Source organism: Budorcas taxicolor, chromosome 11, assembly GCF_023091745.1.
Source record: "Budorcas taxicolor isolate Tak-1 chromosome 11, Takin1.1, whole genome shotgun sequence".
In the NCBI taxonomy this organism is placed as follows: domain Eukaryota; kingdom Metazoa; phylum Chordata; class Mammalia; order Artiodactyla; family Bovidae; genus Budorcas; species Budorcas taxicolor.
Window position 1 is genome coordinate 79,271,893 of NC_068920.1, and position 27,957 is coordinate 79,299,849.

At 40.6% G+C, this 27,957-nt stretch overlaps 2 protein-coding genes across 2 annotated transcripts in view; one reads left to right on the forward strand and one right to left on the reverse strand.

Annotated features, from left to right (window-relative positions):
* HEATR5B (HEAT repeat containing 5B) overlaps positions 1 to 14,434 on the reverse strand; it is a 99,202-nt gene extending 84,768 nt beyond the window's left edge. Inside the window, exons 1-5 of the mRNA XM_052648585.1 lie at positions 14,362 to 14,434; positions 13,376 to 13,523; positions 10,213 to 10,424; positions 5,952 to 6,060; positions 2,902 to 3,051 (exon numbers count right to left, since the gene is read on the reverse strand). Coding sequence (XP_052504545.1) covers positions 2,902 to 3,051; positions 5,952 to 6,060; positions 10,213 to 10,424; positions 13,376 to 13,501 — 597 coding nt within the window. The 5' untranslated portion in view covers positions 13,502 to 13,523; positions 14,362 to 14,434. The remainder of the gene's footprint in view (positions 1 to 2,901; positions 3,052 to 5,951; positions 6,061 to 10,212; positions 10,425 to 13,375; positions 13,524 to 14,361) is intronic.
* A 93-nt stretch (positions 14,435 to 14,527) lies between these two features.
* On the forward strand, positions 14,528 to 27,951 carry GPATCH11 (G-patch domain containing 11). The gene is made up of 9 exons (XM_052649172.1): positions 14,528 to 14,663; positions 19,877 to 19,948; positions 20,479 to 20,705; positions 21,836 to 21,877; positions 22,631 to 22,751; positions 22,873 to 22,963; positions 24,148 to 24,258; positions 27,039 to 27,120; positions 27,818 to 27,951. The coding sequence occupies exons 2-9, from the start codon at positions 19,890 to 19,892 to the stop codon at positions 27,871 to 27,873; spliced, it is 789 nt and encodes a 262-aa protein (XP_052505132.1). The 5' UTR covers positions 14,528 to 14,663; positions 19,877 to 19,889; the 3' UTR covers positions 27,874 to 27,951.
* The last annotated feature ends 6 nt before the right edge of the window (positions 27,952 to 27,957 follow it).

The window sequence follows — 27,957 nt, forward strand, 5'->3', positions numbered from 1 at the left end:
TCTCTACTCATAGGCAACATGATTGTCTATACAGAACACCTGATAGAATCCACTTAAAAAGCTGACATGGGACTTGCCTGGTGGTCCAGCAGCTAAGACTCTGTACTTCCAATGCGGGGGGCCTGGGTTTGATCCCTGGTCAGGGAACTAGATCCCACATGCCACAACTACAATCTGACTCAGCCAAATAAATAAAACATTAAAAAAAAAAAAAAGCTGACACAGAATTAATAACAGTTTAGGAAGGTTGGTGGATACAAGATCAATGTACAAAGCAACTGTATTTCTCTATGTCAGCAATGAACAATTAGAAATTAAAAAATTTTTTTCATCAATACTATTTAAAATAGCGTAAAAATATGAAACAGTTAACAATAAATCTGACGAAAGATATGCAAGGTCTCTGCATCTGAAAACCACAAAATGTTGCTAAGAGTGATCACAGAAGACCTAAATGAATGGGAGATAGAGATATCCTATTTATGAGTCGGACTTAATGATAAGCTGTCAACTCTCCCCAAATTTATTTATAGACTTGGTGCAATCTGAATAAAAATTCCAGCATGCTATTTTTGTAGAGATTGATAAGCTAAAATTTCTATGGAAATGCAAAGGACTGAAAATACCCAAAATTTATTTTGAAAAAGAAAATGTTGAAGGGCTGACACTACTTGATTTTAAGGCACTATAAAGTTGAGCTTCCCTGATAGTTTAGTTGGTAAAGAATCCGCCTGCAATGCAGAAGACCCTGGTTTGATTCCTGGGTTGGGAAGATCCGCTGGAGAAAAGACAGACCACCCACACCAGTATTCTTGGGCTTCCCTTGTGGCTCAGTTGGTAAAGAATCTGCCCGCAATGTGGGAGACCTGGGTTCAATCCCTGGGTTGGGAAGATCCCCTGGTGAAGGGAAAGGCTACCCACTCCAGTATTCTGGCCTGGAGAATTCCATGGACCATATAGTCCATGGGGTCACAAAGAGTTGGACAGGACTGAGCGACTTTCACTTTCACCTTCAAAGTTACAGTAATCAAGAAAGGTACATCAAGATAGACGAATAGTTCAATGAAACTATTCAGAGATTTCAAAAACAGACCCACAAGTATATGGACAACTGATTTTCAACAAAGGTGCAAACGCAATCTAGTGAAGAAAAGATAGCCTTTTCAACACGGCCCTAGAACGAGTAAATATTCATGTGTAAAACAAAACAAAAAAATCTTTGATTCATACCTTGCACTATATACAAAAAGTAACTCAAAGTGGATCACATACCCAAGTGTAAAATTATAAAACTCATTTGGAAAGAAACATAGGAGAAAGCTTGGGCTAGGAGAAGTTTTCTCACATACAGTGCTGTGCTGTGCTTAGTTGCTCAGTCGTGTCTGACTCTCTGCTCCTGCATGGACTGTAGCCTGCCAGACTCACTGGACTGTAGCCCACCAGGCTCCTCTGTCCATGGGGATTCTCCAGGCAAGCGGTGGGTTGCCATGCCCTCCTCCAGGGGATCTTCCCAACCAAGGGATCAAACCCAGGTCTCCCGAAGTGGAGGAGGATTCTTTACCATCTGAGCCACAAAAGAAGCCCATGAATACCAGAGTGGGTAGCCTATCCCTTCTCCAGGGGAAATTCCCAACCCAGGAATAAAACTGGGGTCTTCTGAATTGCAAGTGGATTTTTTTTTTTTTTAATCAGCTGAGCTACATGGGAAGCCCCTTACATACAACACTAAAAGCATAATTAACATAATAAAAATTGATAAATTGGGCTTTGACAAAATTCAAAACTCCTCTTCATAGAAAGGAACAATTTAGGGAATGAAAAGACAGACCACAGGGTGGGAGAAAACATTTGCAAATCACCTATGTGATAAAGAAATATATAAAGAACCTACAAAGTACTGTCAAAATTCAATAATAAGAAAACAAATAACTCAATAACAATGCAAAAATTTTTGAATAGACTCTTTATCAAAGATGTTAATGGCAAACAGGCACCTAAAATGATCATCATTAGTCTAGAAATGCAAATTAAAGCCACAATGAGATACCTGTACATATCTATAAGAATGGTTAAAAGTTAAAAGACTGGCAATACTCAATGTTGATAAGGGTCATGGAGAAAGAGGAAATTTCACAATACTTTGGAAAAGGTGGGAACTTCTCCAAAAATTAAATGTAAATCTAGAATATGATCCAATCATACCATTTCCAGGTATTTATCCATGTGAAAGAAAAGCATATGTCTCTATGGCACCCCACTCCAGTACTGTTGCCTGGAAAGTCCCATGGACAGAGGAGCCTGGTAGGCTGCAGTCCATGGGGTCATGAAGTCGGACACAACTGAGCGACTTCACTTTCACTTTTCACTTTCACGCACTGGAGAAGGAAATGGCAACCCACTCCAGTGTTCCTGCCTGGAGAATCCCAGGGACAGAGGAGCCTGGTGGGCTGCCGTCTATGGGATCACACAGCGTCGGACATGACTGAAGCGACTTAGCAGCAGCAGCAGCGTACAAAAACTAGTACACAGATGTTCACAGAAGCTTTTTTGGTAATAGCCAAAATTTGAAGCAACCTAAATACTTATAATAGGTGAAGGAATACACCAATTGTGGTATATCCATACAATGAAATACTACCCAGCAATAAAAAGAAATGAACTATCGATACATGTAACAACACTGACAAATCTCAAAATAATTATGCTGAGTGAAAGAAGCCAGGCCAAAAAAAAAAGGATATACAACATCATTGCCTTCTATATACGACTCTAGAAAATGAAATGAAACTAATCCATGGGAACAAAAATCATACCATATTTAAAAACAAAGAAAAAAAAATCACTGATTATTTAAGGGCAAGCATGTTAAGAAGCAATGTTATAAACCAACTAAGAACTAACCTTGGCAACTGCACATCGAACAGCCATTGACCTGTCAGTTAAGAGGGACCTGGCATTCTTGTAAATATCACGATGACAGGAAGCTGCTGCACCACCCAGTCCATTCAGAACTTTCTGTAGACTCATTAAGATTTCACTTCGCCCCTGAGACTACACATGAACATAAAGAAAATTCCACATTTAAATAAGAACACACCAATACACAAAATTTCTCTGCACCTAATGGCCTTAATTCTAAACATAAATAGTAAGTAATGAAAAATAAAAAAGTATTCTAAAATGTATCTAAAAGGTAAAAATAATTATGAACTTCAACAAAATAATACCTGAGAAATTATGTTACAATAAGTAAACATATTTTAATATTCCAGGACCTGTTGAATTTCAAATGAGAACATGATAAATTCAAAAGCTTCAATATAATAATCTCTCAAGGATCCCAACTTTCAGAATGTAAAAAGTTACAAAAAGTACCTAAGTAATATAAAGCATCTAAAAGAGGAATAAAATAGCCAACACAGTTTTAAAACTTCTCAGATATATTCCAAACTATGAAATTATTGGGACTAATTTGAACTGTTGTTTTTGTACTGTTACAGTGTTTGATTCATATTTCTGATAGCTGATTGAAATATAGATCTCTTTCATTAGATCGTAAGCTTTTTGAGATCAAGTGGTAGATGTTATCCATCTTTACAAGCCTAAAGATATGCCTGAGAATATGTCCTCAACTCTTGTTTAATAAATGAATAGACAAACAGTTCTTAGAAGAGGTGCTGTCCAAGAAACCTTTAGTTTTCCAAGGTAAAGAATTAGACTATGAGACCAGTGCTTCGTCTATTTTCAGTTAACCCCAACTGAACAAAGAATTTTCAGAAGTAATAACAAATTGAAATGACAAAACAGAACTGTCCTTATATCATATTAGCCGCTGTGGATTGAATACTGCCCTGCCAAAAGACAAGATCAGTCCTATGCCCTGTTACCTGTAAACATGACTTTATTTGGAAGTAAGGTTCCCAGATAACCTTAGCAAGCATCACTATGAAAAAAGCTACTGAAGATGATGGAATTCCAGGTGAGCTCTTTCAAATCCTGAAAGATGATGCTGTGAAAGTGCTGCACTCAATATGCCAGCAAATTTGGAAAACTCACCAGTGGCCACAGGACTGGAAAAGGTCAGTTTTCATTCCAATCCCAAAGAAAGGCAAAGCCAAAGAATGCTCAAACTACCGCACAATTGCACTCATTTCACACGCTAACAAAGTAATGCTCAAAATTCTCCAAGCCAGGCTTCAATGGTAGGTGAACCGTGAACTTCCAGACGTTCACGCTGGATTTAAAAAGGCAGAGGAACCAGAGATCAAATTACCAACATCAGCTGGATCACTGAAATAGCAACAGATTTACAGAAAAATATCTGTTTCTACTTTATTGACTATGCCAAAGCCTTTGACTGTGTGGATCACAACAAACTGTAGAAAATTCTGAAAGAGATGGAACTACCAGACCATCTGACCTGTCTCCTGAGAAATCTGTACGCAGATCAGGAAGCAACAGTTAGAACTGGACATGGAGCAACAGACTGGTTCCAAATAAGAAAAGGAGTACATCAAGGCTGTATACTGTCACCCTGCTTATTTAACTTATATGCAGAGTACATCATGAGAAACGCTGGAGTAGATGAAGCACAAGCTGGAATTAAGACTGCCGGGAGAAATATCAATAACCTCAGATATGCAGATGACACCACCCTTATGGCAGAGAGTGAAGAGGAACTAAAGAGCCTCTTGATGAAAGTGAAAGAGGAGAGTGAAAAAGTTGGCATAAAGCTCAACATTCAGAAAATGAAGATCATGGCATCTGGTCTCATCGCTTCATGGCAAATAGACGGGGAAACAGTGTCAGACTTTATTTTTGGGGGCTCCAAAATCACTGCAAATGGTGACTGCAGCCATAAAATTAAAAGATGCTTACTCCTTCTGAGAGTTGGACTATAAAGAAAGCTGAGCGCCGAAGAATTGATGTTTTTGAATTGTGGTGTTGAAGAAGACTCTTGAGAGTCCCTTGAACTGCAAGGAGATCCAACCAGTCCATCCTAAAGGAGATCAGTCCTGAATATTCACTGGAAGGACTGATGCTGAAGCTGAAATTCCAATAGTTTGGCCACCTGATGTGAAGAGCTGACTCATCTGAAAAGACCCTGATACTGGGAAGGATTGAAGGCAAGAAGAAAAGGGGATGAGAGAGGATGAGATGGTTTGATGGAATCACTGACATGAGTTTGAGTGAACTCCAGGAGTTGGTGATGGACAGGGAGGCCTGGTGTGCTGCAGTCCATGGGGTTGCAAAGTTGGACACGACTGAGCAACTGAACTGAACTGAGAGAGAAACGACATCAAGTAAAGATGAGGTCATACTAGATCAGGGTGAACCCTAATTCAATGACTGGCACCCTTATACCTTGAGAATTTGGACACAGAACCAGATGCATCGGTAGCACACTGTGTTGCAGCAGAGAGAGAAACACGAAAGATGTATCTCCAAACCCAGGACCACCACCAAATGCCCAGGACTGCCAGTAGCAACAAGAAACTAAGAAGGCAAGGAAGCATTATTCCCAAGAGTCATCAGAGGAAAAATGGCCCTGCTCATACCTTGATTTCAGACTTAAACCTCCAGAATTGGGACCTAATAAATTTCTGTTGTTTTAAGCCATCCATTCTGTGGTAATTTATTAAAGCAGCCCTAGAAAACTAATACATTAGCTATGGTACAAAAAAATAATATAGCACTACAAAAATATCCCTGGGATTAATGTAAACCTCTTCTTTGTTAAGGAAAAGCATAATTTCCTTTCTCTTTGAAATATGAGGAACTATGCATTAAAACAAAGGGCAAGTAATATTTTTTACAAGTAATAATTTTAAATTACCCTCTTGTTAACCCATATGAGTAATACATTTAACAGAAAAAAGGCAAACATAGGTTTTACCTAACACCTAACTCCCACCACAAGCAAAACATTTAATACTTGTTGTAAAACTTACCTCTGCACTCTTCAGAGATTTCAAAAGATTATTCACTGTTTCTGGAAATGCACTGCCTAACATTCTCCCCATTTTTTCATAAAATGCTCCAACACAAGCCACTGCAGCCCTGTAAGAATTGACATTTTCATCAGTCACTGTTCAGATTAACAATTTTGTCATTTTTTTTAATTTTCAGAAATCAATTTGTATTTGTGCAGGATATTTTTGTCCACAAATTTTAAACTTTCAATAACACTTTGTTGATTACTGACTAGCATAAAAAAAAAATCTATAAATAATAAATGCTGGAGAGGGTGTAGGGAAAAGGGAACCTTCCTACACTGTTGGTGGGAATGTAAACTGGTATAGCTACTATGAAAAACAGCATTGATACGGAGGTTCCTCACAAAACTGAAAATATCGCCACCGTATGATTCAGCAATCCCATTTCTGGGCATATATCCGCAAAAAACAAAAACTCTTTAATTCAAAAACACACATGCACCCCAGTGTTCATAGCAGCACTATTTACAATAGCCAAGACATGGAAACAACCCAAATGGCCATCAACAGATGGCAACAGAACAGATGGCAGCTTAAGAAGATGTGGTGTATATATATACAATTGAATATTACTTAGCCATAAAAAAGAATGAAATACTGCCATTTACAGCAACATGGATGGACCCAGAGAATATCATACCAAGTGAAATAAGCCAGTCTGAGGAAAACAAATATTATTTGATATCACTTATTTGGGGGATCTAAAAGAAAATACAACTGAATCTATATACAAAACAAAAAGAGACTTAGAGAAACTTATGGTTACGAAGGGGATGAGGAGGGCAAGGATAAATTAGGAGTATGGGATTAGCAGATACAAACTACTATACAAAAAACAGATAAGCAATAAGGATTTACTGTTCAACAAAGGGAACTATGCTGCTGCTGCTGAGTCGCTTCAGTCGTGGCCGACTCTGTGCGACCCCACAGACGGCAGCCCATCAGGCTCCGCTGTCCCTGGGATTCTCCAGGCAAGAACACTGGAGTGGGTTGCCATTTCCTTCCCCAATGCATGAAAATGAAAAGTCAAAGTGAAGTCGCTTAGTCGTGTCTGACTCTTCGCGACCCCATGGACTGCAGCCTACCAGGCTCGTCCGTCCATGGGATTTTCCAGGCAAGAGTACTGGAGTGGGTTGCCATTGCCTTCTCCAAAAGGGAACTATATTTTATATCTTATAATAACCTATAATGGAAGATAATCTGAAAAATATATGTATATATAGAATATATATAAAAATTGAATATATATATATTAACTGAATCACTTTGATATATGCCTGAAACTAACACAGTATTGTAAACCAAGTATATTTCAATTAAAAATTTTTTAGAAAAAAATGCCTTGTTTATCATTGTTAACAAATACTATGGTTAATCAAACTGTATTCTTGTCAGAAAAGAGAATAAACATATATTCATATAATAAATCATACCCGTCCTTTGGAAAGAAACCCAAGCTTTCCTTTCGTTGTTGTTATTTTATTGCTAAGTCCTGTCTCTTTTGCAACCCCATGGACTGGAGCCTGCCAGGCTCCTCTGTCCAAAGGATTTTGCAGGCAAGAATACTGAAGTAGGTTGCCATATCCTTCTCCAGGTGATCTTCCCAACCCAGGGATTGAACCTGCGTCTCTTGCATTGCAGGGAAATCTGCATGTATCCTTTGGAGTCTCGCAAATCTGTGCCTAAATCCTAGGACCTGCCACACAAAAGCTATGTGTCCTGAACAAGTTACTGATTAAATAAATTTAGTTTACTATCCTACAAGCAACAAACAGTAGAATCAGAGACTCGATCTTCACCTCTTTGACTCCAAATCCCATGGTTTTTTCAATACTCTATAGGCTGAAAACAAAGCTAAAAATGTCTGAGGTCATTTGCCAGAATGTATTATGGAATTCCTAAGTAGAATCCATGAATCCACTGGAAATACATATGAGTAATAAGTAATATGCAATAAATTCTGCTTTATCAGAACTATAAAATCATGTGTGGATTTGCTAAGTAATGGAGAACTAAATCATAAAACTATCAACATACCTCCAAACTCCAGAATAAACTGGAAAGCACTTTTAAGATCCATATGCATCCCAAACAACACAAAATTTAATCACAGCATACCTATGTCGTTGAAAACAGACCTAAACACCAGTGTCCAAGTTCAGAATAGTTTCCCCATTTCCTCTGTAAGCTGTTATACTGGTCCTGGCTCCTTGAATGTTGGTGTTGTGAAGGTGTATCCTTGGCACCTTCTCCTCTCAAAACAGTAATACACTTTATCCAGACCGCAGGTTCAGCCTACTCTCAAATCTCCATTCTCTCTCTACTCACCAAAACAACATTCTCAGCTCAGGTCTCTGAAACCCAGACCAGGATTTCCAACTGCCTACTACACACTGTTACGTGGACTCAAACTCAGCATGTTCAGAACTGGATTCATCATCTTCTCCTGAACTTATCCCCTCCACTATTCTGCACTAGAAATAAGATATAAATAAGCCAGCTCTGTTTCCAGTTATAAGTTTTCTTTGTCTAGAAAACAGGTTGGGAAACAGTCTGCAGGCCAAATCTGGCCCATCATCCAGCCTTCCACCTATTGCTGTAAATAGTTTTATTGGTATACAGCTGTACTCATTTATTTACATACTGTCTATGGCAGAGTTGGGTGGCTGCAACAGAGAAGATATTCAACAAATCCAAACCTATTTACTACCTGGCCCTTTCCATAATACTTGCTGGTCCCTAACCCATCACATCCATCTTCCCCTTTTCCCGTCTTAATCCCTTACTTGACTCATTTCCATATGGCATCCCTTGATGGTTCTTCTTTGGCTGATGCTTTTTTGAGAAGCCCTCACTGACACTGCTCTTCCCTCACACCACAGCTAAGTTTATTCAGGTGTTATTTTCCCTCCCACAGCACTCCTCACTGTACTATAACTGCTGATTTTCTCAATGGACTCTCATAAGGTGTATCCCTAAGGCCATTATCCTCAAGACTTCCTGTGAAAACATCTGCCCTAGATCCAAACAAGTATGTGCTTGGAGTTGGGTTAAGTCCTTAACTTAGGGAGTCAATAAAGTGAAAGTGAAAGCTGCTCACAGACTGCAGCCTGTTAGACCCCTCTGTCCATGGAATTCTCCAGGCAAGAATACTGGAGTGGGTAGCCAGCCATTCCCTTCTCCAGGGGATCTTCCTGACCCAGGGACTGAACCCAGGTCTCCCACATTGCAGGCAGATTCTTTACTGTCTGAGCCACGAGGGAAGCCCAAGAATACTGGAGTGGGTGGTCTCTCCCTTCTCCAGTGGATCTTCCCAACCCAGGAATTGAACCAGGGTCTCCTGCATTCCCTAGTGGCTCAGTTGGTAAACAATGTGCCTGCAATGTAGGAGACCCAAGTCTGATCCCTGAGTCGGGATGATCCCTTGGAGAAGGAAATACCAACCCACTCCAGTACTCTTGCCTGGAGAATTCCACGGACAGAGGAGCAGGACAGGCTGCAGTCCATGGAAATGCAAAAAGTTGGACACAATTTAGCAACTAACTTTCACTTTTTCACTCCTGCATTGCAGGTGGATTCTTTACCAGCTGAGCTCCCAGGGAAGCAGCCTCTGTCTCAGGTACGCAACTCCACCATTTTGGCATGAAAGCAGCTACTATATGAAGGAGCATGTCCTATTCTAATAAAACTTTATTTACAAAATAGGTGGTAAGCTGGATTTGACCTGGGGGCTATAGTTTGCTTGTTCCTGCATCAATCTCATCACCTAGAAAATCTTTTCTTTCCATCCCAGCCAAGAATATTACCAGAAACCCCTTCAAACTTCCTTCAAAATTACCAGAAACCCCTGTGCAAATTGCTGACATCAAACCAATTCTCTGTAGTTTGCTACAAGTCCCAGGGACAATGGAGCATATGTTGAAATAGAACTCCTTCCCCAGACCTACTTAGAGCTTTTACTATCAACAGTACGCCCCAGGCTCCTCTACCTGGGAATCTTTATGATCAGCAGCCCTTCATTAAGATAATGTGTAAGTAGTAGTCACTCAGTCATGTCTGACTCTTTTGCGACCCCATGGACTGTAGCCCACCAGGTTCCTCTGTCAATAGAATTCTTCAAGCAACAATACTGGAGTGGGTTGCCATTCCCTTATTGAGATAAATTACTCTAAAATAAAAACAAGTTTCAAGGGTTAATTTCAAAGTAAGTACTTACAATTTTGTTGGTAAGTAGGCTGCAGTGTCATCTTTATTTCTGGTAATGTCATTACATTTATCAAGTGTTTGAAAAACAGTGAAAGTATCCCCAATGCTATAAAGGGCTGCAAGGTTTTTAGCTAACAATTTTCGTGTAGGTGGTCCAGGTGAACTACTTATTAATCCAGTTAATTGTTCAACAAGTTTTTTCTGTTTTTCCTTTACATCAGTCTGTAAAAAAAAAAAAAAAGAGAACATCAGTTTTTTTCTTATACATAATTTTATCTTTTAGTCCAAAAGGCTGTTCTGTTTAAATTTAAAGGAGATTAAATATTTCTCCTTCATTCTTCTCCAATTCCACAAAGTCGGCTATCAGTAAGAGTGACTACTCTATATCCAAAAAGTTTCCACACTGGCTTATTAAAAAATAAAACAATCCAAGGATGTAAAATATTGAGTGTATGGACAAATTAATGTCTTAGAACTCAGCTAGGGTCCCCCGTAAAAGCAAAGTCACAAAGCTATATAGCTCAGTAAAGGAAAGCAAAAGAAACTCTGACGAGCCCTAGGCAACAGAAAAAATATTCAAATTTACTCATAATCAATGCTGAGAATTCATCCATTCATTAAAGGAATATTTATTGTGCACGTACATGCCATGCACTATTCTAGGCACTGGGGAGCAAGAGTGACCACAATAGGCAAAGCCTCTGCAGTCAAGAAGTTTACATTCCAGCGGGGAGAAAGAGTGTTCACAAATAAACATCAACAGTCTAAGTTCTTACTGTTTTATAGAGACGAATAGGAAAAAGGCAGCCTGAAGAGAAATCGAGATGTGAGTTATACAGATATCTGGGAGAAGAACATTCCCGGCAGGAAACAAATGCAAAGGCCTTGCTCAGCATGCTTGAGGATAGAGAAGTCAGTGTGGCTGGAGGAGAATAAGACAGAGGAAGCAGCAGGGGATGAAGTCAGAATGGTAGAAGGGACCTGGTCATGCAGTGCCTCAGACACCACTGTAAGAACTCTATTTTATTCTGAGAGTTTGAAGCAGAAGAGGGACATGATTAAATGTTCTAACAGGCTCGTTCTGACTACTGAGCTGAGGCTACTCTACAAACATACATGGTTAGAGGCATGGTGAGCACTTAAAAAGTCGTGGCAAAAATTTGATGAGAAATGAGGGTGGTAGCAATGGAAATAATGAAAACTAATTGAATTCTGGACATACGTAGGGGATAGAACCAATATGAATTTCTGAGAAACACGATGTGAAGTTTGAGAAAAAGAGGGAAGTGAAGAATGACTCTAAGGTTTATGATTTGAGCAACCAGAACGATAAAATGGTCACTTCCTGATAGAAAGTACTGGGGAGAGGACAAGTTTGGAGGGTTAAATCAAGAATGTGGTTTTAACGTTGAGATGCCCTTTAGATATCCAAGAGGTAGAAGTGGAGCAGGTAGTTAGATATCTGGGAATCATTACTATGCAGATGGTAGTAGAAGTCATGACATTAGATGGTGTCACTGAAGGAATAAGTAAGATGTATTAAAAAAAAAAACAAAAAAAAAACTGTGCCCAGGACTGAGAAACAGCCAGCAAAAGAGAAGTAACTAGTGAAGCTGGACGAGAACTAAAAGCAGTGTCTTAGGAACCACAAATAGGAAAAGATTCACACCAACGGTGCATCAACAGTATTGTTAACAATTTATTTTTTAATGTGAGTGAAGGGAGCACAGATGTTCATATTATCATGCTTCACAATTTGGATAACTTTTTACATACTCCTTTTATTTTTCAATTTCACAACAAAATAAAAAAATGTTTTAAGTATTTCCAGACAGAGGATCAGCTAGGTGAAAAGCTGCTGATGGGGCCATTAAGACAGAATACTGACCACTGGTTTGGGCAAAAGAAGATCTGTTTCAGTGAAATGGAGGCAACACATACCCAGATGGAGTGAGTTTAAGAGAAAACAGGAACTTTTAGTTAAAAACTGTAATGAATCCATGTGTTAATTCTGTCTCTACAGAAACTTAAGTATACTCCAGGGCAATCAAAGAAATAAGTAACTAAAAAGCACAAGGACACAAAGGCAAAGAAAACAAAGAATGAGCTATACTCAATAGGGAAAGCTAGAAGATACCCAACTTCCAACACAGAACCCCCTAAAAGCTCATGTATGTTGTGGCTTTTGTTTTGAGGCGTCAAAGTTCTCATGGAGGAGAGAGTAAAGTTGCACTCAGAAGTGAAGGGAATGATTGGGAGTCTATTTAAGACTCTCTCCTTCATTCTGGACTTCGCAAGCTCAGGCACAATTGTGGGCTGGGAAAACTACACTGACAACAGGGGGACTAAGTAAAAGTTAACATACTGAATGTTGAAGTCCCCAGCCTTCTCCGCCAAATCCTAGAATCTAGGCAGCTAGTCATATACCTTAGGACACTTTAAAGTAAAAAAAGGCTCTTGTGGGGAATGACTAGCCAAGAGAAACCTATAAAGAGTTCCTCAAAGAACTGGACCAGCATGACAAAGCACAGTTAACAAACGTCATTCTACCCAGCAAACTTTTACTACTCCCTCTAAAACTTTTTTTTTAATTTATTTATTTTTTAATTGAAGGATAACTGCTTTACAGAATTTTGTTTTCTGTCAAACCTCAGCATGAATCAGCTGCAGGTATACATATATCCCCTTCCCTCTTAAATTTGAGCAGATGGTAAAAGATCATCAGATGTTTGATTTCCTAATTTTAAACACAGCATCTAATTTTAAAACAGATATTGAAAAGTAATTTGGATGAAAAGACTGTGAAGCAAAGAAAAAAAAAATGGCTAACTCTTCAGAGAGACAAGCGAAGATACTGAAACTGCTACACAGCACTAAGGGACCACTTGAAGTTGGAGATAATGAATTTAAGGTGATAAGAGTCACATAATCTTTTTCTCCACTCAAATTTAGATGTCCAGGAAGAAATATGAAGCCTCTATCCAAGCAATAAGCTGGATTTAAATGAGGTTTCAGTTTTTGCCACAGGATAGAAAAAGGACAGACAAGAAATTTTTTACTACAGTGTAATATTTTCAAGTGACCCACAACCTCCAAAACATAATGTGCTTTCTTACAAATCATGTACACATAATATTCTTTACACATTAACTAGATAAAAAGCAATACCATACCTTGTTGGCAGCAACCAAGACTTTATCAAGAAATCGCAACCATTCAAAGATAAAAACTGGTCTCTTTGCTTCAGTGATTTGAGCCAAAGCTTCTTCATTGAGCAATAAACTGTGGGCTAACTCCATGACTGAAGTTTTAAATTCACACCTTAAATAAACAATTTTAAAATTCTTGTAAGGACCTGTTCATGTTAAAAGTCAAGCTTCATGAATATAATCACTAAGAAAAGAAATACAAGGCTTTATTTCTCATCTCACTTGGAGGACAGGTACGTAACTTCTTTGAGGCAAACCCTGAGAAACTGATTTTAAAGGATAAGGGTGCAAATAAAAACAAATGAAAGTCATGCTTGTTGAGGAAGAATGGATAATGGGGTCAAAGGAAAATTAAAATAATCAGTGCAAAAAAGGCATGGTTCCAGAACAAAAACATATGTCCTTTACCCATTTCATAAACGGAAAACCGAAACACCAATATCAAACATCAGCCGAGCATGACAACCCACCCTCCTTTTTTCTGTCCTTCTGCTCGATGCACAGCACCCTCCCCCTGCTGCACCTGCCCCAGGAGGACTTCAAGGCGTCCCAGCAGAAAGATGCCACCCTGGAAGCCTCTGAGAGTCTTCCTTGGGGGGATGAGGTGGCGGCGGGAGGCCAGATACCCGCGGCCGAAGGTTCAGCTGCAACGCCGGGGGGGGAGGTGCAGGAACGCAGCTGGCAGAGGCCGCGCGCGCAGCTGGTCCGGGTAAACCCGACTATTATGAGAACCGAAGCGCTGCGCCGGGCCTGGGGGAAATGCAGGAGGCGCCGCAGGCCTGGGCGCCGGTCACCCGGGCTGTCAACCCCAGGAGTCGGCGGCTGAAAAGTGAAAGTGTTCATTACGAACTGGGATTCCGTCCCCAGCCCTCTGACAACGTGGTGGCGGGGACTTTGGGGAAGGGGATGTGTCAACGCGCAGGCTCTAGCTGCAGACTCGGCGGCCTCACCTCCTATTTCTGGCAGGGGCGCCTCAGCAGAGCTCCAGGGCCTGAAGCAGCCGCCGAGGGACCCGGATGCCCCGCCTCCCACACTCCAGCCGGCAGGAAGCGCAGGGAGAGCGCGTGCGCGGAAGGCTGATCCTGCGCAAGCGCACTTAACCGCGCCCGCCAAGCCCCTCCTGCCGCAGGTTTCCAATTGATCCTGTTTTCGGAAACTCAGGAGCGAGCAGAGGCCGGGAGGTCCTTAGGTTGGTCTGTGTCTGCGCTGCAAGCGCTCTCTAGAGCTGGCCTGGGGCGAGTAGAGCTTCCAGGTAAGGGGCTGTGGGCGCCTGTCGAATGATAAACAGTGGTGACCTGTACACTGGCTGTAACTATCCCTCACACCATCTCCTATGTTCCCACCCACGAGTGATCAAGTTTGTGGGACGATTGCAGCTAGGAGGGGCGCCAGGAGGGAAGGGATCGGCGGTCCCTGCAGGGAGTGTTTGGGACTGAGGCGTCTCTTGTCATCTTTCTGCTGTGCATTCAGCTACGTAGTCCATCTCTTCACTTGGATGCGTAATTAGACTCTCAGTACATTCGAAGCATCACTTTTTTTTTAGAGTATGTTTGAATTACAATGTTGTGTATTGCAATGTACAGCCACTGCTTACAGCAAAATGGCTCATTTATACATACATATATATTTCCATATTCTTTTCCATTATGGCTTATCACAAAATATTGACTGTAATTCCCTGTGCTATACAGTAAGGTGTTGTTTATATATTCTCTTTGAATCTACTACTCCCAAGCTACCAACCCATCCGTCTTCCTACCTCCTCCCTTTGGCAACCACCAGTATATTTTCTCTGTGTCCATGATTCTGTCTCTGTTTCATAAATAAATAGGTTCATTTGTGTCATATTTTAGGTTCCACGTATATCATATGGGAGAAGGAAATGGCAACCCACTCCAGTGTTCTTGCCTGGAGAATCTCAGGGATGGGGGAGACTGGTGGGCTGCTGTCTATGGGGTCGCACAGAGTCGGACACGACAGAAGTGACTTAGCAGCAGCATGTCTCATATGGGATTTGTCTTTCTCCTTCTGACTTGCTTCACTTAGTATGATTATTTCTCGTTGCATCCATGTTGCTGCAAATGGCACTGTTTTGTTCTTTATCCATTCATCTGTCAGCGGACATTTAGGTTATTTCCGTGTCTTGGCTATTGTGAAGAGCTGCTATGAACACAGGGGTGAAGCAGCACTCTTGTTGACACCTCCCCCCTGCTCTCTGCCAGAAAACAAACAAAAACAAAACCTGGTGCTGCAATCTGACCATTTCCAAGAACTGGTAACTCCATTCTTCCAGATAGTCAAACCAAAAGTGTTAGGGTCACCGTTGGCATCAATCTTTCACATGCCACCTCCAATCCCATTATCCCTATCTTCAGAATATACCCAGAATCCAATGATTTCTCATCACTTCCATTGCTGTCTTCCATCAAACCTGGGTCTCCCACATTGTAGGCAGATGCTTTACCATCTGAGCCACCAGGGAAATCCATTGCTGTCTAGCCACTGTCATTCTGTCTGGATTATCACCTTGTGAAGTTTATCCTTATGCTTCATGGAAATAGATGATGCTGGGAAACATATTGTACCCATAAAAAGGGGGCTTAAATGACCTGTAACCCCTATTCTTGTCTGCATAGACCTTTAGAGCTAAATAGGTCCCTTAAAAATAATCTAATCCTATTTGCAGTAGAAACAGCTCTGAGACATGATTTGTGTGTGTGTGTGTGGTATTAAGCAAATTATTTACCTATACTGAGTCTTAATTAAAGCAGGACTAACTGTACCTGGCAGGCTACAGTTCATGCGGTCACAGAGAGTCAGACATGACTGAGTGACTAAGCACAGTACAATTGTACCTATCTTACAGAGCTGTTAATGGTAATTAATATTTCTTTTTATTTTTATCTATTTATTTGTAGGGCTGCACTACTTAGTTGTAGCATGGGGGATCTAGTTCCTTGACAAGGATTTAACCCATACCCCTGCGTTGGGAGCACAGAGGCTTAACCACTAGACCACCAGGGAAGTCGTTAATGGTAATTAAATAGAATGAAAATGTTTGATATATTAAGTAGGTGTTTCATTCACTACATCAAAGCCTTTGACTGTGTGGGTCACAACAAACTGTGGAAAATTCTTAAAGACATGGGAATACCAGACCATCTGACCTGCCTCCTGAGAAATGTGTATACAGGTCAAGAAGCAACAGTTAGAACTGGACATGGAACAACACACTGGTTCCAAATTGGGAAAGGAGTATGTCAAGGCTGTATATTGTCACCCTGCTTATTTAGCTTATAAGCAGAGTACATGATGCAAAATGTTGGGCTAGATGAAGCACAAGCTGGAATCAAGATTTCCAGGAGAAGTATTAATAACCTCAGATACACAGATTGGTCACCTGATGCGAACAGCTGACTCATTTGAAAAGACCCTAATGCTTGGAAAGATTGAAGGCAGGAGGAGAAGGGGACAACAGAGGATGAGATGGTTGGATGGCATCACCGACTCAATGGGCATGAGTTTAAGTAAACTCCAGGAGCTGGTGATGGACAGGGAGGCCTGGTGTGCTGCAGTCCATGGGGTCACAAAGAGCGGATATGACTGAGTGACTGAACTGACTGACATAGTAATCTCTTGGCACTCAACACACTCTATAAAGGTGCTTCCAAAAAGTCGGACTTAACTGGCAACTGAACTGAATGCAGATGACACCACCCTATGGCAGAAAGCGAAGAAAAACTTAAGAGCCTCTTGATGAAAGTGAAAGAGGAGAATGAAAAAGTTGGCTTAAAACTCAACATTCAGAAAACTAAGATCATGGCATCTGGTCCCATCACTTCATGGCAAATAGATGGGGAAACAATGGAAACAGTTAGAGATTATTTTGGGGGGCACCAAAATCACTGCAGATGGTGACTGCATCCATGAAATTAAAAGACACTTGCTCCTTGGAAGAAAAGCTGTGACCAAACTAGACAGAATATTAAAAAGCAGAGACATTACTTTTCCAACTAAGGTCCGTCTAGTCAAAGCTATGGTTTTTCCACTAGTCATGTGAGAGTGGGATCATGAAGAAGGCTGAGCGCTGAAGAATTGATGCTTTCGAACTGCTATGCTGAAGAAGACCCTTGAGGATTCCTTGGACTGCAAGTAGATCAAACCAGTCAATCCTAAAGAAAATCAACCCTAAATATTCATTAGAAGGAATGATGCTGAAGCTGAAGCTCCAATACTGTAGCCACCTGATGCGCAGAGCCGACTCATTGGGAGACAGAGGATGAAACGATTGAATGGCATCACCGACTCAACGGACATGAGGTTAAGCCAACTCCGGGAGATGGTGAAGGACAGGGAAGCCTGGTGTGCTGCAGTCCATGGGGTCTCAAAGAGTCGGACACAACTGAGCAACTGAATAACAACAACAGGGAAAGAGATGCTTATTTGCCCTGTTTAGGCCATCCCCTCCCCTCTTACTAGGATAGGGTACTATAACTGGCCACCTTATGCCTCAGGAAGTACTAACTGCCACCCTCCAGTAGAACCACAAGGAAGGCAGAGGGCTGAGTTCCAAAAGGAGGGATGATGAACAGGCTGAAACAGCATGTGTGCACTGCAGCAAGTGACTCCATTTTGCATCCAGCAACTACACCAGAAGCATTGACAGCACCTGGGAAGCTGTTAGAAATGCAGAGCCTTGGACTCGAGCTCAGAATCAGACTCTGCATTTTGAGAAACATGCTGCATGCTAAAAGTCACTTCAGTTGACTCTGCGACTCTTTGCGACCCTGTGGACTGACTGTAGCCTACCAGGCTCTTCTCTCCATGGGGATTCTCCAGGCAAGAATACTGGAGTGAGTTGCCGTGCTCTTCTTCAGGGGATCTTTCTGACCCAGGGATTGAACCCACGTCTCCCTGCGTCCCCTGCGTTGCAGGCAGATTCTTTACTGCTCAGCTACCAGGGAAGCCCCAAGAAAATCCCAGGGCAGTTCATATACACAGGAAAGTTTGAAGTGCACTTTTCTGGATAATTATTTTATCCCTTTAAGGGCTAATTATTACATGATTTTAACTATTTTGGCTAAAACAGTCCTCAAAAGTGTTTCCATATAAGTGAAGTGTTAACTATATCTAGTTACCAATGAACTGCTTGAACATGAAGTACTGTGGAGAGGCCTGGAGTGGTCAAGACAGGCCTTTGTAAAGGCGGGTAGCCTAGGCCTAGGAGGAATGAACTGTCTGCAGTGTGTTCAGAGGACAAGGAGACCATGTGGCATGAGTAATGAATCCTGAAAAAGAGTCAGGTCAGATTACGGAGGATCTCTCTGCTTCCATGTGAAAGTGATGGTTCCTCCACTGCCCACAGGGGAAAAGTTGCTAAAGGATTTGAAACCAGCAAGTAACATGCCCTGACTTATATTTAAAAAAAAAAAAAAAAAAAAACCACTTTGGAGAGGTCATAGAGGACCTCTCTGGATTGGAAGAAGAGAGGCCAAAGGCAACAAGACCAATTAGGAAGCAGTTGTGACATTCAGATGAGAAAGAAATGCCTGAACTAAAGTAGTGGTCACAACTGTAAGAAAAAAATGCCCATGAGGGATAATGTGGAAGAAGAGTGGACAGAGGTTTATAAGAGGTCAGGAAGGGGGAGATGGTGGCAGCGTTAATTTGCAAATACAGAGATAAAGGCAATCAGCATGGGGGAGAGAATGAGTTGTTTGGATTGTTGAGTTTGAGGGCTCAACCCAGAAGGATGTCAAAAGAGCACTTGAATATGGAGTAGGCTTCTAGAGAAAGGTCACAGCTGAGGATGCATGCAAGTTTATTTCCATTTTGGTAAACTGAAAATTAGTAGTTGTTACCATATGTAAAGGATTTCCCAGGTAGTGCTAGTGGCAAAGAACCCACCTGCCAATGCAGGGAACGTAAGAGATGCAGGTTCTATCCCTAGGTTGGGAAGATTCCCAGGAGGAGGGCATGGCAACCCACTCCAGTGTTCTTGCCTGGAGAATCACATGGACAGGGGAGCCTGGCAGGCTGCCATCCATAGGTTCACAAAGTGTCTGACACAACTGAAGTGACTTAGCATTCATGCACACACACCATATGTGAAATAGGTAGCTAGTAGGAAGCTGCTGTCTAACACGGGGAGCTTAACACAGTGCCCTCTGACAACCTGGAGGGATGGAGTGAGGGCAGGACGGGGTGGGGTTGGGAGGGAGGTTCAAGAAGGAGGGGACATGTGTATACTTATGGCTGATTCATGTTGTCATGTGGCAGAAACCAGCACAACATTATAAGACAGTTATCCTTCAATTAAAAATAAATTTTAAAAATTGATGGTAGAAGAAGGTACAGTAATGTTTTCAAGATTGCCCACATCTAGTAAGTGGTCATGCTGGGGTTTGAAATAAAACCTTGAATCTGCATCTTAAAAAAAAATTGTTCATCCTGTTTGCTTTGTAGATACTTTCACCATATGAAGTTGAACATGGCAGAAGAGGAGGACTATATGTCTGATTCCTTCATTAATGTCCAGTGAGTAAATGTGCACACCCCATATAATGATATGTGTAAGACATTAAGGAATTGGAGATTTTTAAGCAATGCCATTGATTCTAAAGGTGAGGTTGGAAATTTTGTCTCACTGCTTTATGAGAACATTTCCTACATGTCTGTGATACAAAGATACTTCTAATGCTAAGCATTTTACTTCTTTTTCTTCCACACTACCAAGGACATTTTACTCTTTTCCTTTATTTCATCTTTTCACGTCTTGTTTCTACTTTTGAGAGTAGCCTTTTATTATTGCCAACCTCCTAGAAAAATTAGTCTATTTCTTATTTTTTCAACTCTACATTTTGTTTCCTACCATCTAATACCAGCCTTCATCGTTTTTACCAAAACAGCCATTCTCACAGGACATTGGTTACGTTCTAATAGTGGTGATAACAGAGATGCTTCTAAAGGTAGCACTGAAATATTAAGTGGTTTCAAGTGAGTAAGTGGCAAAGTTATGAGAAACTTCCATGTACTAGTCTAAAATAACCTTTTCCGTCATGCTTCAGAGACGATATCAGACCAGGCTTGCCAATGCTGAGGCAAATCCGGGAAGCCCGCCGAAAAGAAGAAAAGCGACAGGAAGCGAATCTGAAAAACAGACAGAAGAGTATAAAAGAAGAAGAACAAGAGAGACGTGACACAGGGTTGAAGAAAGCACTCGGCTGCGAAAACAAAGGGTTTGCTCTGCTTCAGAAGATGGGGTATAAAAGTGGTCAGGCCCTCGGCAAGAGTGGTGAGTCAGAGCTGGAAATGAACAGCTGTCCTTAACCACCAAATGGTAACTTATTGATGGGGACCAGTGATGACTCTTTCCTCACTGTCTATCTACACAGAAACTGAAACAACTTAAGCTTCCTGGTCTCTTGTATGCTGGCAAGCTTATGGAGCACTTCCATCTTCCCATAGCCACTTCAGACATAAGCCATCCAGAGCTGCTTAGCAGCCCAGCTTGGCCCTGAAGGAGTGGGATGGATGAGGCTTGCCAAGGAGGCAGCAGCTAAGAAGGATGACAGGAGAAGGGTTAAGAAGTGCAGTGGCCCCAGGCATTCTCTGGTGGTTCAGTGGCTAACGCCCTGCTCCCGATGCACCCCCGTCCCCAGTCAGGGAACTGGATCGCTGCATGCTGCAACTAAGACCTAGCACAGCCAAATAAATAAATCAATGTTTCTTTAAAACAGAAAGGGGGCCTTACCTAGTGGTCCAGTAGTTGGGACTTCACCTTCCAAAGCAGAGGGGGCAGGTTCGATCCCTGTTCAGAAAGCTGAGATCCCACATGCCAAGTGGCAAAAACACCAAAACAAAGACTTTAGAAAATGACCCACATCAAAAATATCTTAAAGCAAAGTTCAGTGGCCCAAAGGACAGGGGAGCAACACTAGAGATGATGGCAGGACTCCGGCCTGCTTGCTCTGTACGTGTGGCAGCTGCCTGGATGACCCCTCAGCTGGAGAGGCTCAGTTCTCACCTGTTTTAGGAATGAGATTGCTTATTAAGAGATAGAGGTCATATACATAGTGTCTTCTGTAAGCTGTTTTTCTCTTCTTCTCTCCTTTATTGCCATTGCTTTGACTTCCCTAGCAAGGCTTTGCTCCCTCTTAAGGCTGCCAGCCTCTTGTATATGTATCAGTGAAAATTCCTACATTTAGGTGGCGTTGGAGGCTGTCCATCAGCTTTATTGAGGACTTAGTATTTGAAGGCCGAGGGAAGTAGTTGATGTTGAGTATTGATGTTCAGTTCCAATTTTGAGTATCCCTGAAACTGGAAGGGATATGTATAGAACATTGTAAAGTTGCATACTGCATCTACCAGTAGTCTGAGGAAGAATTTCTAAAGTAATTTGTGTTTTGTTCTCTTTTTTTTTAGGAGATGGTATTGTTGAACCAATTCCTCTCAATGTCAAAACAGGTGTGTAATTACTGTTGGGGCTGTTTGCTGGTAATAACAACTTATACTTAAATATAGCACATATACTGTTCAATAAATAGTTTTTTTATGGTGGCACTATTACAGTTCTTATCATGTAAAATGTTTCTTAAACTCCTAGACCTTTTAAACTAAAAGTAAGTTTTAATGAGTATAAAATAAAATTTAAATCATAAAAGTAACGGGAAAATTGTTGTGACCATCAAAAATACAAAGCTATTTTTATCTGTTGAATGTCCTAAAAGTATCCTGATTTATCCACTAAATGTTTCTCTTAATAATCGGACAAATTAAAGAGAAAAATACATATTTTTTATTTGTTCATGATATTTCTATAAAAGCATGACTGTTGATACGTATTTCCCAATTTGAAAAAAAAATGTGTATAGTATTGACATCTTTTTAGATCAGAATGATAATCTTTGTGAAAATCAAATTGTGAATTTGGATTAAAAAAAAAACTCCAGTGTTTTCTCCTGCCCTTCTTATCACATGATTTTGAGTGATTGTACTGCAGTTAGAATTGCATTTAATTTGTAAGCATTTAGGTAATTCCCTGGCAGTCCAGTGGTTAGGACTCCATGCTTTCACTGCCAAGGACCTGGGTTAAATTCCTGGGTGGGAAACTGAGATCCTGCCAGCTGCAAGGCATAGCCACAAAAAAAAAAATTTAAGTTGTCGCATTTTGACATACAAAGTCAGTAAGTTTCTCATCAGTGTTTCCTGTTTGAGCAGGGAAAAGTGGCATTGGTCATGAGACATTATTAAAACGGAAAGCAGAGGAAAAATTGGAAAGCTACAGAAGAAAGATTCACATGAAAAGCCAAGCTGAAGAAAAAGCAGCAGAACAGTTTCGGTAACTGAGCTGTCTTTAGTTTCATTGTTCCTTTATTATGGTATGTTTCCTGGTATTTGGGCATTTAACATGGATTACGAGAGCACAAACCTCTAGTGTACTATTTTTTTCTTTGAATTAGAATTCGACTTAAAAATAAGCAAGATGAAATGAAGCTAGAAGGAGATCTTAGAAGAAGTCAGAGAGCCTGTCAACAACTGGATACTCAGAAGGTAATCCTTTTACCTGCTTTCAGGTTGGTAAAGTATTTTGGCACCCAGTATGATTTACCGTGTATGTTTTTTTTGGCCTCACCACACAGCATGTGTGGCCAGGGGTCAAACTTGTGCCCTCTGCATTGGAAGTGTACCCTCTGCATTAGAAGTGTTGAGTCTTAACCACTGGACCACCAGGAATGTCCCATTTATTTTTAAAGAGAGAGAGAGAATTCCAAGCTTAGTGTATCTGCCTGTTAAAACTTTCAGATGCACTGTTGATCTGTGATAACTGGTATGCACAATAATGACTTGTTCACTGTAGGAACATATTCTGAATGATCTTTAAGCATGAAATACCGTTTTTCACTTAACTGTTCTCCATTTATTTGAATATTGATTACTCAAACTATTACATGTGGAAATTCTGTTCATTTGAATGTTTGGCCAATCAGAATAGCCTATTTTCAGTCCATATTCAGTAACTTCCATGTCTGTAACTAGTAAAATCATGTAGAATGCTATTTCAGATTTCAGTAGTCCTCAAAATTCAATTTTTGATTTGATTCTTCTTTAATTTTTTTATTTTGATGGTTCACCTACCAGCAAAATAAAGTGACTTCATTTAAAGTCTCAAAAATTGTTTCTGAAATTTCCCTTATATAAATAGATCGCTGGAAGCAATCTCTCACTTTTCAGTATTTCCATAGCATGTTATTTTGAATATATGTCATGATACTTAAGATTTCTTAGCTATGTGTATCATTTTATACCCATTCAGCCACTTATCCCCATAGCTTCTTTTCCCTACTAGATTGTCAGCAGTTGGGAGGCAGTATTCTAACGGGGCTTTGCATCCCTATAGTTCCATAGTACAGGGTTTCCCAGGTGGCTCAGTGGTAAAGAATCCTCAATGCAGGAGACACAGGAGACTCAGGTTTGATGCCTGGGTCAGGAAGATCTCCTGGAGAAGGAAATGGCAACCCACACTAGTATTCTAAGCTGGAAAATTCCACGGACAGAAGAGCCTGGGGTCAGAGTCAGACGCAACTGAGCAACTGAACTCACATGCACTGTTCCATGGTGTGGAATTTAAAGCAGTAAATATTTAGTTGAAAGAGTGAATTCATGTTGACATGAACAAACTTGTGATAATCTTTATGTTTAGCTTTGTTTAATTAGGAATAATTCTCCATTTTCAGAATATTGAAGTTCCCAGGGAGGCCTGGTACTGGTTGAGGCCTGAAGAGGAAACTGAAGAAGAGACAGAGGAAGAACAAGATGAAGATGAATATAAGAGTGAAGATTTAAGTGTATGGTTTGTTTGGTATTTTTTGGAGTGGGGGAGGATAATTGCTTTACAATATTGTATAAACGTCTGCCAGACACCAACATGAATCAGCCACATTAAATGTATGTTTTAGCACCAGTTCTTTAAGCTAGGTATCTCAGCCTTGGCACAATTAACATTTTGAACCGGGTAATTGTTTGTTGTGGGGCTGTTCTGTACATTGTAAGTTGTTTCATCGCATCTATGGCCTCCATCCACCATCCACTGCACATCCCTCTTGTGACAACCAAAAATGTCTCCAGCTCAGTTCAGTTGCTCAGTCATGTCCAACTCTTTGCAACCCCATGGACTGCAATACACCAGCCTTCCCTGTCCATCACTAACTCTCAGAGTTTACTCAAACTCATGTCCATAGAGTTGGTGATGCCATCCAGCCATCTCATCCTCCGTTGTCCCCTTCACCTCCTGCCCTCAGTCTTTCCCAGAATCAGGGTCTTTTCCAGTGAGTCAGTTCTTCGCATCAGGTGGCCAGAGTATTGGAGTTTCAACTTCAGCATCAGTCCTTCCAATGAATATTCAGGACTGATTTCCTTTAGGATGGACTGGTTGGATCTCCTTGCAGTCGAAGGGACTCTCAAGAGTCTTCTCCAACACCACATTTCAAAAGCACCAATTCTTCGGTGCTCAGCTTTCTTTATAGTCTGACTCTCACATTCATACACGACTACTGGAAAAACCATAGCTTTGACTAGACGGACCTTAGTTGGAAAAGTAATGTCTCTGCTTTTTAATATGCTGTCTAGGTTGGTCATAGCTTTTCTTCCAAGGAGCAAGCATCTTTTAATTTCATGGCTGCAGTAACCATCTGCAGTGATTTTGGAGCCCCTCAAAATAAAGTCTCACTGTTTCCATTGTTTCCCCATCTATTTGCCATGAAGTGATGAGACCAGATGCCATGATCTTAGTTTTCTGAATGTTGAGTTTTAAGCCAGCTTTTCCACTCTCCTCTTTCACTTTCATCAAGAGGCTGTTTAGTTTTTCTTCGCTTTCTGCCATAAGGGTGGTGTCATCTGCATATCTGAGGTTATTGATATTTCTCCCGGCACTCTTGATTCCAGCTTGTGCTTCTTCCAGTCCAGCCTTTCTTACGATATACTCTGCATATAAGTTAAATAAGCAGTGTGACAATATACAGCCTTGACATACTCCTTTCCCGATTTGGAACCAGTCTATCGTTCCATGTCCAGTTCTAACTGTTGCTTCTTGACCTGAATAAATATTTCTCGGAGGCAGCTCAGGTGGTCTGGTATTCCCATCTCGAAGAATTTTCTGCAGTTTGTTGTGATCCACACCGTCAAAGGCTTTGGCATAGTCAGTAAAGCAGAAATAGATGTTTTTCTGGAACTCTCTTCCTTTTTCAGTGATCCAATGGATGTTGGCAATTTGATCTCTGGTTCCTCTGCCTTTTCTAAATCTGGCTTGAACATCTGGAAGTTCATGGTTCATGTACTGTTGAAGCCTGGCTTGGAGAATTTTGAGCATTACTTTGCTAGCATGTGAGATGTGTGTAATTGTGCAGTAGTTTGAATATTCTTTGGCATTGCCTTTCTTTGGGATTGGAATGAAAACTGACATTTTCCAATCCTGTGGCCACTGCCAAGTTTTCCAAATTTGCTGGCATATGGAGTGCCGCACTTTTACAGAATCATCTTTTAGGATTTGAAAGAGCTCAACTGGGATTCTATCTCCTCCACTGGCTTTGTTTGTAGTGATGCTTTCTAAGGCCCACTTGACTTCACATTCCAGGCTGTCTGGCTCTAGGTGAGTGATCACACCATTGTGGTTGTCTGGGTCACAAAGATCTTTTTTGTATAGTTCTGTGTATTCTTGCCACCTCTTCTTAATATCTTCTGCTTCTGTTAGGTCCATACCGTTTCTGTCCTTTATTGTGCCCACCTTTGCGTGAAATGTTCCCTTGATATCTCTAATTTTCTTGATGAGATCTCTAGTCTTTCCCTTCTATTGTTTTTCTCTATTTCTTTGCTTTGATCACTGAGAAAGGCTTTCTTATGTCTCCAGACATTGCTAAATTTTCACCTGAGGGAAAAAAATCACTCCTAGTTGAGAGCTGCTACATTATAGGTTTATTTTATTAACCCTAAATCAAAACTTCATGTAAATGGCCCTTTTAGCTTCAGTTTACCCCTCTCACCTCAGTTTGGATGATGTATAAGCTGCCAGTGTAAATTATGTTGATTTCTACCTTGTTTGCTATTGAACCTCTTCAAGTAATTCTGAGTACCTCCTCCCCCCAACTCAGCCACAAACAAAACAAAGTCAAAAAACACAATTCAAAGTAAGTAGAGAGTTTTCAAGAAAAGAATACACATTTCCATGGTTACTTGTATAAAAGAGTGTGTTGGAAACATTCACAATTGGAAAAATGTATGTTCCACCTAACTGGGAAACCATTGATGAGAACTCTAGTGGCAGAGTGAGAGTTTCACCCAGATTCTTTGAAACTATTAATGGGAGGGGTCTTTAAAGGATGCTGATTCTAATAGAGCCAGCCACAGTCTATTGTTGAAATGTTAACAAGTGGTCTGTGTTGTGTCTGACAGAAGTGAAACAGGGCAGCTAGTAAACTGGGACATGTTCTAATATATTCCGCCCTTGACACCTCTCCTAACTGACTGAGAGTGTATCAGAAGATTTATGGCCTTGGGGTAATTCAGCATAATCTAAGAGACCTAAAAACAAAAGTTCTGTTCGGTGTAAACCATTACTGTGCTTGTATCCTAGGTACTGGAAAAATTACAAATACTGACTAGTTATTTAAGAGAAGAACATCTGTATTGTATTTGGTGTGGAACAGCCTATGAAGGTAAGAAGATACTTTATACTTTTGAAAACTATTGGATACAAATGCTCTTTGATTTCAGCTTTGATTTTTTTTTTTTTATGAAAGTCATATTTCCATAGACAATGGAAATTTTTTATTCCATCCAAAGGGCAACGTTGGATGAATGCTTTAAAGAAATAGGGGGTAGAGAAAGAACTGAGGGTTAAAGGTGCCTTTAACTTTTCAGACACTGAATGTGCAGAAGGGAATTTTTCAGTCTTCTATTCCACAAGAAAGAATTTTGCAATCAGTTGAAGATGATACATTTTTTCATGCTTTATTTTTCCACAATTTTTCAGCTACCAGAAAGATATAGTAAATTTTTAGAACTAATTTTTTTGTACTTAGGTAGAATATTGTCTGTGAACCATAAAAATCAGGATGTTGAAATCCACTCCATTTTTTTTTCATTGTAAGGAAAGAAATGGTTAAAACATGTCAGATGTCTTAAAGACACAAGTGCTTTCTTTTCTAGCACTTGCCCAAGCCAGCTTTAACTTAAACCTAAGGACTGTGTACTTGAGTGAAGAATTTGGGGTTATTGTATCTTTTCCTGGTTTGTTTAGCAGAGTAAGGAAGCAGACACAACTACAAAATACATGTTATGCTGGAACAATTTCCTAAAATAGTTTACTGTGCAATTTGTATTAATTGTTTCTTTTCCTCGCATGAATTACAGATAAAGAAGACCTGTCTTCAAATTGTCCAGGACCAACTTCTGCAGATCATGACTAAGATTATTCTCAACAAAGTGGAAGCTTGGCAAATGTTCTTGTTTCCTAAAGACAGATAGTTGGCCTGTTAGAATTCCCACATTTT